Raw genomic sequence first — 19,788 nt, 5'->3', positions numbered from 1 at the left:
AAAAAAAAAAAAAAAAAAATCTGTGATAATTGTGAGGCAGCAGGGGATGGGAGCTGCTCTGATCCACTTATGTGTTAAGACACTGACTCACAGACCTGAGACCAGCGGCGTTACGAGAACCTTAGGTTATCAGAAACCTGAGTGGACCTGTGAAAACCTCTCCTGCTCTGTTCTCTAATGCGTGTTCTTCACCGTGTTGATAGCGGGTGCTCGGCAGGAGAACAGCGAACAGCAGGAGCGATGCCGTGACGACGGTTGCAACAAATAATCAGACTTTAATGGGAAAAAAACGAGGTGAAGTTGAATCTGGTGGGAGCAGCAGCAGCTCGGTGCGTAGGTGTGTTTTCATGGCTGTAACACTTGATTTCCCTCTGCACACGTTTTCCAGTCTCAGTAGAGAGCAGCTCAACTGCAAACCAAGACAATTTAAGTGCTCCTCCATGAGGAAGTGTTTTTTCACTGCCATTTTAGTGAGGTCGGCTCCTCACACACTGCTCTCTACAGCTAAACACATGCTGGCAGGCGAGTTAGCATCACCCCTCCCCTGACATGAATCATAAAAACCTGGTGGTCTGGGGGGGAGGGGTGGGGTCACAGGGTCTCCACCTGCTCATCTTCCAGCTACACCACATGAAGAACTTACATACATACAGTTAGACCGTCACTAAACTCCATCAGGAGAAGCGTCTCTGGAGAGATGTCATTTCTTTGCCTTTGTGATGAGAAGATTTAAGAACTGGCCGACTGTGTGTCGTCAGTGTCTGGGCTTGAATTTAGCCCCAGAAAAAAGATAAAATAAATGAATAGTAAAAGTGCCCCTCTAACTTGTTTGACTGAGGAGAACTTCAAATGAAATACCTCGTGAGTTTAATTCTACTGCATCAATGACAGATTTACGTTATATGGGTTTTTTAAAAAAAAGAAATCCCACAGTTAATCTTGAATTTGGTCTGTTTAGCACTTAATGATACACAGATGTACTGTGGCTGTATGTAACTGTCAATGCAACCTACCTTGTTTGCAGAGGCGGCTATAGTATAAAACGTGGGGGAATTATCACATAGAAACAGATAAATGTCCGAGAGACGGAGGCGGCAGTAACCCAGCAGAGTAGGATAGAGCTAATTGACATTTCTCTAATCACGTCCTGTGACAGTGAACAGGGTCAGGAGGGACGGCGAAGAGCGTCCGAGTGGAATTCTTCATTTCACTCTTCATTTTTCTTCTATGATGATGATGATGATGATGATTATGATGAATATCCTCGACACAACCTCTTCACCTTGCCAGCTCTGTGCCGCTCACTGGGCCCTCATGTTGAGTTTGTTTAGAGGTAGACATGTTTGATAGGAGCCTGACTGGTCCCCCCCACCCCCACCTGCTGTTTCAGCCCCCACCCACCGCAGCCTGGCCTGTATGGAAAGAAAAAGTGTACCAGGAATATATTTTTTGGGCCACATTTCCCATGTGCATTGAATTTTCAGAAAGCATTTGGCAGATTATTTCAAATGATAGCAAAAATTATAAAAATATTAAACTTAGAAATGTTTATATAGTCTCAAATATATACAGAATATATTCAAAATGAAGACAATTCAGGTAAATTCACTTTTATTTGTATAGCGCCAAATTACAAAATATATTATCTCAAGGTACTAACAACCACTTTTTGAAAGCTAATGAGAATCCAAAGAAAAAAGAAATATTGAAATAGGAATAAAAGTTAAGATTTACATTACAAGTGATGAAATGTACTTGGGAAAACAAGAAATACATGATTAAGTTTCCCAAATTATCCTGGAAATTCATTTCCAGTGTGTGCGTGCACACAATATACTTTTTTCCAATGAAGTGGCCAACTTTTGCATATTTGTATGCATTTATAAATTTAGAATTAATGCAATTGTAGCCACAGTTTGTGCCTTTTTTGTATTATCATTACATTTGAGTCACAGAGATGAAGTCACCTTTTTGTTTTTTGTGTTTTTTGGCTGGACTGCGACAGACACCCTGAAAAACTTGAATCTGACTGAGTGATAAAATCACACCATTGGTCGGCCGGTTGAGTGCTGGAGTTTCCTTACTGGCTGTTGCTCTTTCAAAATGAATTGGCGTTAATAGTTTCTATTGCATCATCAGATGCCGTTTACAGGCAGTGTTGAGCACTTAGAGCCTTAATGACTTTTCATGTTTTCATAAAAGCACCTAGCAACCAATCTAGCGACTTTTTGGACAAATCTTTGCTGCTTCTCTGTAGAAGAGAATCACGAGTATTGCTCCACAAGCACAAGGTCTGGACCCTTTGTATCATGTATTATAATGTATGAAAATGGAAAAAAAAATACCTATTTCTCAATCAGCTTCTTATTTGAAGTGATGGATTCTCGCATAAAGAGACAATTCTCTCAGTTTTTGAATGAGAATCTGATGACAGTTTTTTGGTGTCTGTCAATCAAATCTGACCAACCCACACAGTCCTAAACCAGATTCATTGATAATTGACTGTTAAATGTTCTGATCTTGACTGTTATTTAATTAGTCATGACTGTTAAATGTCACACAAAAACACTTAGAAACCACATTTTCAGGGGCTTTAAAACAGGCAAATAAAACTGCTAATAACATTTTTATATTTTGGCTGACATTGTACAAATTGAGCAATAATGTAATTTGTGGCCACCATCTTTGTTTGGATGACAAAACACAGTCCCAACTAATAATGACAAATGCTCAGCAACTTTCTGGGTTTATTAAATATCGTAGGAATTTATCTCTCAGGAAATGTGACTTTGAATGTAATAATAATAAACGTCAGGCACAAACTGGGGTGATGGAAGTCAAACATATTTTCTTTCCTCATGGGCAGAAAGCTTCTAACATCCGTCTCGATATCGACCAGTTGTGGCTGAGCATCCGTCAGCCCTTTAAAACTAGATTCTGTCTCGCTGCAGCAGTTCCTGTGCCACACATCTGTGTCGCCCCCCTCGGTTAGTGCGTACAGTTGGGTTGCACCAGGTCTGTTAACAAGAACATCCCCCCACCCCCACCCCCCCCTCCTGTCCTCCTGAGGCAGCAGCTGGTGAGGTCCCCCTGTGTATCTGTTCTAGTGGTTTTCTGTTTCAATGTTTTTACGCTACACACTACAATAAAGTGTTTCCCCTGTTGATATCCCCCTCCCCACCTGACAATAATGTATCAAATCTTTAAATATTATCATGTTAAGAGTATACTTTATGCAAATATATATGAGTATGATGAGTGTATTGTATGTATCAACAGTGAAATATTTTTAAAATAAAACTATTTGTTTCTGTCATTGTTGATTCGGTCTTTCAAGTGCAGATCTGCGTTTTCCTCGCTGTGTTTTCATTCATGACTGTGGTTTACACCTGATCTGTTCCTTCAGCCAATCACTGGAGCCTGGTGGTATTTTTATATGATGTTGCCATCCAGCTGCTGGAAGGTCTGCCACCGAGTGAAGCGCAGAAGGAGATGTTGGCACAGCTGCACGTCTGCAAGCCTCTTTATTAACCACACAGCTGAATGGAGGTCAGTGAATAACACTCTTCACTTTAATGCCTGATGCTCAAAAAAAGAGTGATTAGTTGTTGGAGAATGTAAGAGACTTAGAAACCTTGTGAGCTTATTTGATGTTTGAATTGGTGGCCCAAAAAGTCTTTTAAATCATGAGCAGATGTTATGTATATTTAATCCTTATTCCCCATTCTTGAGTCGGGTCATTTCCAGCTATCAAACGTTCTTTTATCTGCTGCCAAACCTTCAGAAAAACCTCCCGAAACAGTTTGAAAATTAAAACTCAGAAGGTTTCTTGTTCATGTTCTGCATCTTAATGAGGCCTTCTGGACCACAGCTACTGACGTTAATGTCTTTTGGTTCCCTTAAGTTCTGTTACTGCTCAGATATTGTTAGATTTTAAATGGCAGAAAAGGAAAACATACTCCATATTAACATGGTTGAAGGTCAAAGCCCAGGACCCTGCTGCTTGTGTCAACTGATACATCTGGACACAGTATTGCTCTACAAACTCTCAGGAGTGTCTCACATCATGATGTGATGACAGAGCAGTGATGTGTGTAACGCTGCACCAGCTGGGATGCAGGATATCCAGGATGTGGTGCTGAGTCACTCCACTCCGATTAGATCGGCCTCTACAGAGTCTGCAGGCCTGCCTCATCTGTCACACATCTTATCGCAAGTAACTGCTTTCAAATACTGATTTTACGAGTGCATAGTAAAAGTAGTTATACTGTAATGTAAATACTCAATTACAAGTAAAAGGCCTGTATTCAGAGATTATTTGAACTACTGTAAATACTGTTGAATAGTTTAATATGTAGCCATGCACAATATTTAATAAGTTGATCACGTTTTGTTTGTACAATCTGAATCAGCTAGATAAACCAGATAAATGTGGAGTGAAAACGTCATATTTCCCAGTGAAATGTAGAGGTATAAAGCAGCATATACAGTATGACAAACTGCTGTCTCATTTAATCCCTGCCAGCTGTTACTTTTGAAGTGGAAATTTACACATTTGGCAGACACTTTTATCCAAAAAATGTGATTTATGAAGCTTTGTCCAAAGTTCAGTAAGGAGGATCTTTACGTTGGTTATTTACTTTCCCGCGCTGTCACATTCCCTCCATTCACAATCCTGACATCACCATAACTGACCAATCATCTTTCGAAGTTTTACTGGCTGCAGTTCTTTAAATTTCATTGCACTTCTGCCTGCGTGTCTTTCAGACCTACTGTTACACAACCCACCTCCACTGTAACCTCCATGATTTCCAGGGACACTTGCACCACCACCAGTGTCTAGACTCCGGGGATCCTGTTCTGTCTCCTCTGTTCATATGGGCCTACACTTGAAGAAGATGCCTCAATGGAGTCAAGTACAGAGGTACCAATTGTTTTGTCACATTCATACTTTTTGTTTAATTGATCATTTCTGATTTGCAGCTTTTTTTTTAAATTTTTTTGGACTGTGTTTTATTTCTGTTTAAACAATTAGCATTTTTAACATTTGTTTTTTTTTTTGTTAAGGAACACTAAAATAAAAAAAGGATAGATATTAATACAGCTGTGTTCTCTAAAACATCTGTTCTTACTCATATACTAACGAATACTAACATACAACCAATCTACTAATATGTCCCCTGAGCAGCACTACTTCTTCAGGGCAGCCTGGATGCTGCAGTGACTCAGTATCGGAAAGTGACTCGACAGTCCGACTGGTCCGGGGCTAGCTGGTTAGCATGCAGTACAAGAAAAGAAGTGATAGAAATAGAAGCAAAACACCTTCCTTTTATTTGAACTCGCAACGTTTCCTCTAGACTGGTAAGTAAACAGCTGTTAATGCTAACATTGGCTATGTAGCATTAGCAAAACATACAGATAGCTAAGATTTATAGTCACTGTTACAGATCCATTCATAGCAGAAGTGATCCTGCAGGCTGACCACTAAAACCTGAAAACAACCATCCACTTGCTTTATCATGGAAATAAAGAAGTGATTGACACCGGTGTTGTGAATACTCTTTATTAGAAAAACATTGTGTTCAACATCTTTTCTGACATCCTGTGTGCTCACAGCAGTGGTGATGAACCTGTGCAGAGTTTTCTGAGCAGCTGAGGGGGGAAAAAAAGTGAAAACACAAGACTTCAACAAACTAGGATTAAAATCAACTGATATAAACAACAGAAGGAGTGGAACATATGAAAAACGCTCATCTATGTTGTGTAAAACAAAAACACACTTCACTCTTTCATCAAGACCTTCACATGTGCTGGAAAAAGTGAAACTTCACCAACCGACCAGCCCCCAAATCAACTCTGAAGAGGCACTGAAATCCACTTTCTCAGAGAGGTACAGTATCCAAGCAGCACGACACACACTCCACACACTCACAGCCGTCACACATGCTTCTTTATAATGAAATACAGTACTCTTGTCTTTTCACATGTTTACAGAATGCAACTGAATTCTCCTTTCGTCAGATAAATAAAACCACATGATGGAGAGAGGTGGGCGAGGAGGCCTGCTGATGTGCTTTTACCTATGGTTGGCTGAGCAGCTCTCGTTCATTCGGACGCTGTGTGAAAAGGCTGCAGCAGACGTGCAACAGAAGGCAAAGTGGTGTTTAGCCACTCAGGAGGAGGAGGAGGAGGAGGAGGAGGATATTGGGCGGGGGGTGGTGGTGGTACAGGAACAAAGTTTGTGTTCACACTGAAAGCAACAAGTGGCAGGAAGTGGCACTAGTTCAGGCTGAGAAAGGTTGAACTTTGCGTATTGGCTGTATGAGGACAATCAGGTTTCTGTGCTTCACTATGTCACTACTGAATGTGAATCTCATTTTGATGCTGAGAGAATAGTTGTGTTTGAGTGCTTCATTCCTCTTTAGCAGCTTCTAGCTCTGAATTTAGCTCAGTGTAATGATGTAAATAAAAGCGTTGTTGCTGGCAGTGTGAACACAGGAGGGTGAAAGTGTGTATGTGTGTGCCATCAGTCTCATGCAGAGGGTGACGGTGTGTCAGGGTCCGGCTCGTAGTGGTAAGTGGCCTGAGTGTGGCTGCTGCCGTGCTGCTGCTGCTGCTGGTTGCTGTGGGCCAGGCTGTGCGCGGCCGGGTTCGGACTGTCCTGAGCCTGCTGGTTCAGGCCCTCATGGGCCTGTGCTAGGGGCTGGGGGCTTGTGTTGTTCTCCAGCGCCTGCCCAGGCGCCGGCTGGTGGGGGTCGTTGGCGGGTGGCAACGGCGGCAGAGTGTCCAGCTCGTCCACCTGCGGACCCGGAGGGTGCATGACCACCAGCTGGTCCTGGGGAATGTCTGCGGCAGCCGCAGCCAGGTTGGTGGTAGACTTGGACTTGACGCACTGGAAGTCCACGTGGCGGCTCTTCCCTTCCTCCTTCTCCCAGGACATGCGGATGAAGGGACGCTGGACATAGTTGTAGATGACCTCTGGACGACCTCCAGGACGACGCTTCACCTTCTCTTTATAGGTCGGGTAGCCTGGTATAAACAAAAGGAAAAAAAAATGATCAGAAGAATATTTAAGGAAACAACTACAGCCTTCTTGTTGAAGTTAAAGGAATAGTTTGACTTTTTAGTGAATACACTTTTTCTTATTCCGCCTGTAAAAACATGTTATGCCACAGATTCAGCCATAAAGACATTTATAGGGAGCTAATTGTAAGTTTTGCTATTACTGCATAGCCAGTGTTAGCATTAGCAGCTATTTACTTACCATTCTTGTCAATAGCTTCAGCCATCATTGTGTTTACAAGACAAGACGTTATAATATGGCCTCTAAGCAGCGCTACATCTTCAGGACAGACTGGATGCGACAGTGACTCAGTATATAACAATGTTTTGACAACAGCTAAGGACAAAGATCTATAGAAATGAATGTATCTAGCTATGACATACTGTGCTGTCAGCCACATTCTTGTAAAATTTCCCCAGAGAATTTATCAAACCTCTTAACTTCAGACATTTTATGATCAGGCTGTAAAATAGATGAAATTCTTATCTGAAGCAGAAACAGGGGGAAAAAAAAGCAGCAGCCAGTCCATACATTATTATTACTGGAAACAGAGTTTTGAGACGACATAGGAGAAGAAAACTCTTTGACTCTGTACCTTCTATTCCCAGACGGATCTTTTTTAGTCCTCTGTCCTTCAGCACAGACTTGGCCACGTCTCTGTTCTCTATGTACTTGAAGAAGCGGTACAATTTGGTGCTGTAGATGACTGTGGGAGGGGAAAGACATTTAAAACATGAATCCACAACAGCAACTGCAGACAGCTCTCCTCATAGACCATGACGTTTTTATGACTTTTCATGCCTTATTATACTATGACGTTTTATGACTTTTTATACTTTACCATACTATGACATTTTTTATACCTTATTATACTATGACGTTTTCATGACTTTTCATGCCTTATTATACTATGACGTTTTATGACTTTTTATACTTTACCATACTATGACATTTTTTATACCTTATTATACTATGACATTTTCATGACTTTTCATGCCTAACTATACTTTGACTTTTTATACCTTATTATACTATGACGTTTTCATGACTTTTTATGCCTTACTATACTATGACGTTTTTTATGACTTTTTATACCGTATTATACTAGGACGTCTATACTATGACTTTTTTTTTTTGCTTTTTATGCCTTACCATACTATGACATTTTTTATACCTTATTATACTATGACGATTTTGTGACTTTTCATGCCTTACTATACTTTGACTTTTTATACTTTACCATACTATTACTTTTTATGCCATATTATACTATGACGACTTTACTGTGATGTTTTTTTACTTTTTATGCCTTACCATACTATTACTTTTCATACCTTATTATACTATGACTTTTTATGCCTTTCTATACTTTGACTTTTTATACTTTAACATACTATTACTTTTTATGCCATATTATACTATGACGTTTTTATGACTTTTTATGCCTTGCTATGACTTTTTATGCTTTACCATACTATGACTTTTTATACCTTATTATACTGTGATGTTTTTATGACTTTTCATACCTTATAATACTATGACTTTTTATACTTTACCATACTATGACTTTTTATACCTTATTATACTATGATTTTTTTATGCCTTACTATACTATGTTTTTATGACTTTTTATGCCTTACTATACTATTACTTTTTTATACCATATTATACTATGACGTCTATGCTATGACTTTTTATGCCTTACTATACTATAACGTTTTTATGACTTTTTATGCCTTACTATACTATGACGTTTTTATGACTTTTTATGCCTTACCATACTATGATTTTTCATACCTTATTATACTATGATGTTTTTATGACTTTTCATGCCTTATTATACTATGACTTTTTATGCCTTACTATACTATGACGTTTTTTTACTTTTTATGCCTTACTATACTTTGACTTTTTATACTTTACCATACTATTACTTTTTATGCCATATTATACTATGACGTCTATACTATGACGTTTTTTTTTACTTTTTATGCCTTACCATACTATTACTTTTTATGCCTTATTATACTATGACTTTTTATGCCTTACCATACTATGAGTTTTTATGACTTTTCATACCTTACTATACTATGACTTTTTATACCTTATTATACTATGATGTTTTTATGACTTTTCATACCTTATAATACTATGACTTTTTATACTTTACCATACTATGACTTTTTGTACCTTATTATACTATGATGTTTTTATGACTTTTCATACCTTATAATACTATGACGTTTTCATGACTTTTTATGCCTTACTATACTATGACTTTTTATACTTTACCATACTATGATTTTTTATACCTTATTATACTATGACGTTTTTATGACTTTTTATACCTTACTATACTATTACTTTTTATACTTTACCATACTATGACTTTTTATACCTTATTATACTATGATGTTTTTATGACTTTTCATACCTTATAATACTATGACTTTTTATACTTTACCATACTATGACTTTTTGTACCTTATTATACTATGATGTTTTTATGACTTTTCATACCTTATAATACTATGACGTTTTCATGACTTTTTATGCCTTACTATACTATGACTTTTTATACTTTACCATACTATGATTTTTTATACCTTATTATACTATGACGTTTTTATGACTTTTTATACCTTACTATACTATTACTTTTTATACTTTACCATACTATGACTTTTTATACCTTATTATACTATGATGTTTTTATGACTTTTCATACCTTATAATACTATGACTTTTTATACTTTACCATACTATGACTTTTTGTACCTTATTATACTATGATGTTTTTATGACTTTTCATACCTTATAATACTATGACGTTTTCATGACTTTTTATGCCTTACTATACTATGACTTTTTATACTTTACCATACTATGATTTTTTATACCTTATTATACTATGACGTTTTTATGACTTTTTATACCTTACTATACTATTACTTTTTATACTTTACCATACTATGACTTTTTATACCTTATTATACTATGATGTTTTTATGACTTTTCATACCTTATAATACTATGACTTTTTATACTTTACCATACTATGACTTTTTGTACCTTATTATACTATGATGTTTTTATGACTTTTCATACCTTATAATACTATGACGTTTTCATGACTTTTTATGCCTTACTATACTATGACTTTTTATACTTTACCATACTATGATTTTTTATACCTTATTATACTATGACGTTTTTATGACTTTTTATACCTTACTATACTATTACTTTTTATACTTTACCATACTATGACTTTTTATACCTTATTATACTATGATGTTTTTATGACTTTTCATACCTTATAATACTATGACTTTTTATACTTTACCATACTATGACTTTTTGTACCTTATTATACTATGATGTTTTTATGACTTTTCATACCTTATAATACTATGACGTTTTCATGACTTTTTATGCCTTACTATACTATGACTTTTTATACTTTACCATACTATGATTTTTTATACCTTATTATACTATGACGTTTTTATGACTTTTTATACCTTACTATACTATTACTTTTTATACTTTACCATACTATGACTTTTTATACCTTATTATACTATGATGTTTTTATGACTTTTCATACCTTATAATACTATGACTTTTTATACTTTACCATACTATGACTTTTTGTACCTTATTATACTATGATGTTTTTATGACTTTTCATACCTTATAATACTATGACGTTTTCATGACTTTTTATGCCTTACTATACTATGACTTTTTATACTTTACCATACTATGATTTTTTATACCTTATTATACTATGACGTTTTTATGACTTTTTATACCTTACTATACTATTACTTTTTATACTTTACCATACTATGACTTTTTATACCTTATTATACTATGATGTTTTTATGACTTTTCATACCTTATAATACTATGACTTTTTATACTTTACCATACTATGACTTTTTGTACCTTATTATACTATGATGTTTTTATGACTTTTCATACCTTATAATACTATGACGTTTTCATGACTTTTTATGCCTTACTATACTATGACTTTTTATACTTTACCATACTATGATTTTTTATACCTTATTATACTATGACGTTTTTATGACTTTTTATACCTTACTATACTATTACTTTTTATACTTTACCATACTATGACTTTTTATACCTTATTATACTATGATGTTTTTATGACTTTTCATACCTTATAATACTATGACTTTTTATACTTTACCATACTATGACTTTTTGTACCTTATTATACTATGATGTTTTTATGACTTTTCATACCTTATAATACTATGACGTTTTCATGACTTTTTATGCCTTACTATACTATGACTTTTTATACTTTACCATACTATGATTTTTTATACCTTATTATACTATGACGTTTTTATGACTTTTTATACCTTACTATACTATTACTTTTTATACTTTACCATACTATGACTTTTTATACCTTATTATACTATGATGTTTTTATGACTTTTCATACCTTATAATACTATGACTTTTTATACTTTACCATACTATGACTTTTTGTACCTTATTATACTATGATGTTTTTATGACTTTTCATACCTTATAATACTATGACGTTTTCATGACTTTTTATGCCTTACTATACTATGACTTTTTATACTTTACCATACTATGATTTTTTATACCTTATTATACTATGACGTTTTTATGACTTTTTATACCTTACTATACTATTACTTTTTATACTTTACCATACTATGACTTTTTATACCTTATTATACTATGATGTTTTTATGACTTTTCATACCTTATAATACTATGACTTTTTATACTTTACCATACTATGACTTTTTGTACCTTATTATACTATGATGTTTTTATGACTTTTCATACCTTATAATACTATGACGTTTTCATGACTTTTTATGCCTTACTATACTATGACTTTTTATACTTTACCATACTATGATTTTTTATACCTTATTATACTATGACGTTTTTATGACTTTTTATACCTTACTATACTATTACTTTTTATACTTTACCATACTATGACTTTTTATACCTTATTATACTATGATGTTTTTATGACTTTTCATACCTTATAATACTATGACTTTTTATACTTTACCATACTATGACTTTTTGTACCTTATTATACTATGATGTTTTTATGACTTTTCATACCTTATAATACTATGACGTTTTCATGACTTTTTATGCCTTACTATACTATGACTTTTTATACTTTACCATACTATGATTTTTTATACCTTATTATACTATGACGTTTTTATGACTTTTTATACCTTACTATACTATTACTTTTTATACTTTACCATACTATGACTTTTTATACCTTATTATACTATGATGTTTTTATGACTTTTCATACCTTATAATACTATGACTTTTTATACTTTACCATACTATGACTTTTTGTACCTTATTATACTATGATGTTTTTATGACTTTTCATACCTTATAATACTATGACGTTTTCATGACTTTTTATGCCTTACTATACTATGACTTTTTATACTTTACCATACTATGATTTTTTATACCTTATTATACTATGACGTTTTTATGACTTTTTATACCTTACTATACTATTACTTTTTATACTTTACCATACTATGACTTTTTATACCTTATTATACTATGATGTTTTTATGACTTTTCATACCTTATAATACTATGACTTTTTATACTTTACCATACTATGACTTTTTGTACCTTATTATACTATGATGTTTTTATGACTTTTCATACCTTATAATACTATGACGTTTTCATGACTTTTTATGCCTTACTATACTATGACTTTTTATACTTTACCATACTATGATTTTTTATACCTTATTATACTATGACGTTTTTATGACTTTTTATACCTTACTATACTATTACTTTTTATACTTTACCATACTATGACTTTTTATACCTTATTATACTATGATGTTTTTATGACTTTTCATACCTTATAATACTATGACTTTTTATACTTTACCATACTATGACTTTTTGTACCTTATTATACTATGATGTTTTTATGACTTTTCATACCTTATAATACTATGACGTTTTCATGACTTTTTATGCCTTACTATACTATGACTTTTTATACTTTACCATACTATGATTTTTTATACCTTATTATACTATGACGTTTTTATGACTTTTTATACCTTACTATACTATTACTTTTTATACTTTACCATACTATGACTTTTTATACCTTATTATACTATGATGTTTTTATGACTTTTCATACCTTATAATACTATGACTTTTTATACTTTACCATACTATGACTTTTTGTACCTTATTATACTATGATGTTTTTATGACTTTTCATACCTTATAATACTATGACGTTTTCATGACTTTTTATGCCTTACTATACTATGACTTTTTATACCTTATTATACTATGATGTTTTTATAACTTTTCATACCTTATAATACTGACGTTTTTATGACTTTTTATACTTTACCATACTATGACTTTTTATGCCTTATTATAGTATGACGTTTTTATGACTTTTCATGCCTTATTATACTATGACGTTTTTATGACTTTTTATACTTTACCATACTATGACTTTTTATGCCTTATTATAGTATGGCGTTTTTGACTTTTCATGCCTTACTATACTATGACTTTTTATACTTTACCATACTATGACTTTTTATACCTTATTATACTAGGATGTTTTTATGACTTTTCATACCTTATAATACTGACGTTTTTATGACTTTTTATACTTTACCATACTATGACTTTTTATGCCTTATTATAGTATGACGTTTTTGACTTTTCATGCCTTACTATACTATGACGTTTTTATGACTTTTCATGCCTTATAATACTATGACGTTTTTATGACTTTTTATACTTTACCATACTATGACTTTTTATGCCTTATTATAGTATGACGTTTTTATGACTTTTTATGCCTTACCATACTATGACGTTTTTATGACTTTTCATGCCTTACTATACTATGACTTTTTATACTTTACCATACTATGACTTTTTATGCCTTATTATAGTATGACGTTTTTATTACTTTTCATGCCTTACTATAGTTTGACTTTTTATACTTTACCATACTATTACTTTTTATGCCATATTATGCTATGACTTTTTATGCCTTACCATACTATGTGTTTTTATGACTTTTCATGCCTTACTATAGTTTGACTTTTTATACTTTACCATACTATTACTTTTTATGCCATATTATGCTATGACTTTTTATGCCTTACCATACTATGTGTTTTTATGACTTTTCATGCCTTATTATACTATGACGTTTTTATGACTTTTTATACTTTACCATACTATGACTTTTTATACCTTATTATACTATGATGTTTTTATGACTTATTATACTATGATTTTTTATACCTTATTATACTATGATGTTTTTATGACTTTTCATGCCTTATTATACTATGACGTTTTTATGACTTTTTATACCTTACTATACTATTACTTTTTATACCTTATTATACTATGATGTTTTTATAACTTTTCATACCTTATAATACTGACGTTTTTATGACTTTTTATACTTTACCATACTATGACTTTTTATGCCTTATTATAGTATGACGTTTTTATGACTTTTTGTACCTTATTAAACTATGACTTTTTATGCCTTACCATACTATGATATTTTATACCTTATTATACTATGATGTTATTTATGAATTGTCATACCTTATAATACTATGACGTTTTTATGACTTTTTATACTTTACCATACTATGACTTTTTATGCCTTATTATAGTATGACGTTTTTATGACTTTTTATGCCTAACCATACTATGATTTTTTATACCTTATTATACTATGATGTTTTTAAGACTTTTCATGCCTTATAATACTATGACGTTTTTATGACTTTTTATACTTTACCATACTATGACTTTTCATGCGTTATTATACTATGACGTTTTTATGACTTTTCATGCCTTACTATACTATGACTTTTTTTTTACTTTACCATACTATGACTTTTTATGCCTTATAATAGTATGACGTCTATACTATGACGTTTTACTTTTTTGTGCCTTACCATACTATTACTTTTTATGACTTTTTATGCCTCATTATACTATGACATTTTATTACTTTTTATGCCTTATTATACCATGACGTATATACTATGACGTTTTTATAACATTTCATGCCTTATACTATGACTTTTCATGCCTTACCATACTATGACGTCTATACTATGATATTTTTAAGCATTATACTATGACTTTTCATACGTAAGTATACTATGTTTTTATGAGGTTTTTATGCCTTAGTATACTATGAAATTATTTTTTACCATGAGGTTGTTATGCCAGTAAGGCATACAAAGTCACAAAAACGTCATGGTATAGTATGACATTTTTTATGAATTTTTAACTCCAGTTCTCAGATCTTTGCACTGGCTTCCCTTTTATCAAAGAATTGATTTTAAAATACTGTTGTTGGTTTATAAAGCACTGAATGGTTTAGGGCCAAAATATATTTCATATCTGCTGCTACGTTATGAACCATCTAGACCGCTCAGGTCATCTGTCTATCCCCAGAGAACAAACTAAACATGGAGAAGCAGCGTTCAGTTTTTATGCTCCACATGTATGGAACAAACTCCCAGAAAACAGCCAGTCTGCTGGAACTCTTAGGTCTTTTAAATCACAGCTGAAGATTTTTCTGTTTGCCACTGCCTTTTATTAAACCTAATTAGTTAATATTTTACACTGCACTGTAACTTTTATTCTCCTGTTTCATCTGTCTTATTCCTTTTTAGCTTCTTTTTATTTCCAAATTCAATACTTTTTAAATTGTACTTTAATGTCTTCTTACTTGTGTTGCTTTTTTTTTTCTGTGTTGATGCCTTTCATGCTCTATGTAAAGCACTTTCAATTGCGTTGTTGTTGAAATAAACTTGCCCTGACGTGCCTATCTTATTATACTATGATGTTATTATGCCTAAAGTCAGTATAGGCATAAACCGTCATAGTATAATAAGGCATGAAAAGTCATTAAAACTTCATACTATACTATGACGTTTTGACATTTCAAGCCTTATTATAATATGAGGATTTTTATGAGGTTTTATGCCTTAATATACTATGAATTTTCATGCCTTAGTATAGTATGACATTTCTATGACTTTTCATGCCTAATTATACTGTGACGTTTTAAGGCATAACAACGTCATAAGTATATTAAGGTCAAATAAAAAGTCATAAAAACATCATACTATTCTATGACAATTTATACCCTGTACTCATAGTATAGTAAAGTGTATTTAAATATGTTTTTACTTGTGTTGCTTTAATATTGTGTCTTGATGCCTTTCATGCTCTATGTAAAGCACTCTGAATTGCCTTGTTGTTGAAATGTGCTATACAAATAAACTTTTGCCTTGCCTTGTCTTGCCTATCTTTCCCTATACTATGACGTTTTTATGACTTTTTATGCCTTACTTTACAATGACTTTTTATACCTTACTATACTATGACGTTTTTTTTTTTTACTACGATGTTCTTATGTTTTATGTCAGTAAGGCATGAAACGCCGTAGTATAATAAGCCATGGAAAGTCATAAAAACGTCATAGTATAGTAAGGCACAAAAAACATAAGGCATAACAATTTGAAAAAAAAGTCATATTTTAGTAAGGCATAAAAAGTCAGAAAAATCTCTTAGTATAGTAAGGCATAATATGTGAAAAAACGTCATAGTATACTATGACGTTTTTATGACTTATTATGCCTCATGTAATACCATAGTAAGGCATAAAATGTCAAAAATCCTCACATTATAGTAAGGCATGAAATGTCAAAAAACGTCATAGTACACTGACATTTTTATGACTTTTTATGCCTTACTATACTATGACGTTTTTTTTTATTAGACGTTCTTATGTTTTATGTCAGTAAGGCATGAAACGTTGTAGTATAATAAGCCATGGAAAGTCATAAAAACGTCATAGTGTAGTAAGGCACAAAAAACGTAAGGCATAACAATTTGAAAAAAAAAGTCATAAAAAGTCAGAAAAAACTCTTAGTATAGTAAGGCATAATAAGTGAAAAAACGTCATATTATAGTATGATGTTTTTATGACATTTTATGCCTTAGTATACTATGGAGTTTTTATGACTCATTATGCCTCATGTAATACCATAGTAAGGCATAAAACGTCATAAAAATCCTCACATTATAGTAAGGCATGAAATGTCAAAAAACGTCATAGTATACTGTGACATTATTTTGACTTTTTATGCCTTACTATAATGTGAGGATTTTTTTTTTACTATGACGTTGTTATGCCTTATGTCATAAAGGTATGAAACGTCATAGTATAATAAGCCATGAAAAGTCATAAAAACGTCATAGTATAGCAAGGCAAAAAAAACGTAAGGCATAAAATGTGAAAAAACGTCATAGTATAGTATGTTTTTTTTATGACATTTTTTGTGCCCTACTATAGCATGACTTTTTATGCCTTTCTATAGTCGGACATAAAAATGAAAAAAAACGTCATAGTATAGTTAGGCATAAAATGTGAAAAAACGTCATAGTATAGTATGATGTTTTTATGACATTTTTTGTGCCCTACTATAGTATGACTTTTTATGCCTTTCTATAGTCAGGCATAAAAAGCCAAAAAACGTCATAGTATAGTTAGGCATAAAGCGTCATAAAAACTTCATAGTTTATAGTAAGGCATAAAAACTCATAGTATAGTGAGGCATAAAGTCATAAAAATATTATCTAATAATGAGTTATAAAAAGTCATAAAAACGTCATAGTATAGTAAGGCACAAAAAACATAAGGCATAACAATTTCAAAAAAAGTCATATTTTAGTAAGGCATAAACAGTCAGAAAAAACTCTTAGTATAGTAAGGCATAATATGTGAAATAATCATAGTATAGTATGATGTTTTTATGACATTTTATGCCTTAGTATACTATGAAGTTTTTATGACTCATTATGCCTCATGTAATACCATAGTAAGGCATAAAACATCATAAAAATCCTCACATTATAGTAAGGCATGAAATGTCAAAAAACGTCATAGTATACTGTGACATTATTTTGACTTTTTATGCCTTACTATAATGTGAGGATTTTTCTTTTTACTATGACGTTGTTATGCCTTATGTCAGTAAGGCATGAAACGTCATAGTATAATAAGCCATGAAAAGTCATAAATACGTCATAGTATAGTAAGGCAAAAAAAACGTAAGGCATAAAATGTGAAAAAACGTCATAGTATACTATGTTGTTTTTATGACATTTTTTGTGCCCTACTATAGTATGACTTTTTATGCCTTTCTATAGTCAGGCATAAAAAGCCAAAAAACGTCATAGTATAGTTAGGCATAAAGCGTCATAAAAACTTCATAGTTTATAGTAAGGCATAAAAACTCATAGTATAGTGAGGCATAAAGTCATAAAAATATTATCTAATAATGAGTTATAAAAAGTCTTAAAAACGTCATAGTATAGTAAGGCACAAAAAACATAAGGCATAACAATTTCAAAAAAAGTCATATTTTAGTAAGGCATAAAAAGTCAGAAAAATCTCTTAGTACAGTAAGGCATAATATGTGAAAAAACGTCATAGTATACTATGAAGTTTTTATGACTTATTATGCCTCATGTAATACCATAGTAAGGCATAAAAAGTCATAAAAATCCTCACATTATAGTAAGGCTTGAAATGTCAAAAAACGTCATAGTATACTGTGACATTATTTTGACTTTTTATGCCTTACTATAATGTGAGGATTTTTCTTTTTACTATGACGTTGTTATGCCTTATGTCAGTAAGGCATGAAACGTCATAGTATAATAAGCCATGAAAAGTCATAAATACGTCATAGTATAGTAAGGCAAAAAAAACGTAAGGCATAAAATGTGAAAAAACGTCATAGTATACTATGTTGTTTTTATGACATTTTTTGTGCCCTACTATAGTATGACTTTTTATGCCTTTCTATAGTCAGGCATAAAAAGCCAAAAAACGTCATAGTATAGTTAGGCATAAAGCGTCATAAAAACTTCATAGTTTATAGTAAGGCATAAAAACTCATAGTATAGTGAGGCATAAAGTCATAAAAATATTATCTAATAATGAGTTATAAAAAGTCATAAAAACGTCATAGTATAGTAAGGCACAAAAAACATAAGGCATAACAATTTCAAAAAAAGTCATATTTTAGTAAGGCATAAACAGTCAGAAAAAACTCTTAGTATAGTAAGGCATAATATGTGAAATAATCATAGTATAGTATGATGTTTTTATGACATTTTTTGTGCCCTACTATAGTATGACTTTTTATGCCTTTCTATAGTCAGGCATAAAAAGCCAAAAAACGTCATAGTATAGTTAGGCATAAAGCGTCATAAAAACTTCATAGTTTATAGTAAGGCATAAAAACTCATAGTATAGTGAGGCATAAAGTCATAAAAATATTATCTAATAATGAGTTATAAAATGTCTTAAAAACGTCATAGTATAGTAAGGCACAAAAAACATAAGGCATAACAATTTCAAAAAAAGTCATATTTTAGTAAGGCATAAAAAGTCAGAAAAATCTCTTAGTACAGTAAGGCATAATATGTGAAAAAAACGTCATAGTATACTATGAAGTTTTTATGACTTATTATGCCTCATGTAATACCATAGTAAGGCATAAAAAGTCATAAAAATCCTAACA

At 32.3% G+C, this 19,788-nt stretch overlaps 1 protein-coding gene across 3 annotated transcripts in view; it reads right to left on the bottom strand.

The window, feature by feature from the left end:
• Nucleotides 1–5,477: 5,477 nt before the first annotated feature.
• LOC111222486 (BTB/POZ domain-containing protein 10-like) overlaps nt 5,478–19,788 on the bottom strand; it is a 32,907-nt gene continuing 18,596 nt past the window's right edge. Inside the window, exons 7-9 of one of the 3 annotated variants that reach the window (XR_002665137.1) lie at nt 7,659–7,769; nt 6,081–7,029; nt 5,478–5,652 (exon numbers count right to left, since the gene is read on the bottom strand). Coding sequence is in view for 2 of the 3 variants with exons in the window: in XM_022746236.1 (XP_022601957.1) it covers nt 6,533–7,029; nt 7,659–7,769 (608 nt within the window). In the remaining variant the exon portion in view is untranslated. Of the gene's footprint in view, nt 7,030–7,658; nt 7,770–19,788 lie in introns of all 3 variants that reach the window. The other 2 variants (XM_022746236.1, XM_022746235.1) reach the window with 2 other exon arrangements.

The sequence above is a fragment of the Seriola dumerili genome, unplaced genomic scaffold, assembly GCF_002260705.1.
Source record: "Seriola dumerili isolate Sdu_G_001 unplaced genomic scaffold, Sdu_1.0 BDQW01000097.1, whole genome shotgun sequence".
In the NCBI taxonomy this organism is placed as follows: Eukaryota; Metazoa; Chordata; class Actinopteri; order Carangiformes; family Carangidae; genus Seriola; species Seriola dumerili.
Note: the sequence above shows the minus strand (reverse complement) of the source record. Positions and strands in the feature narration are given on the sequence as shown.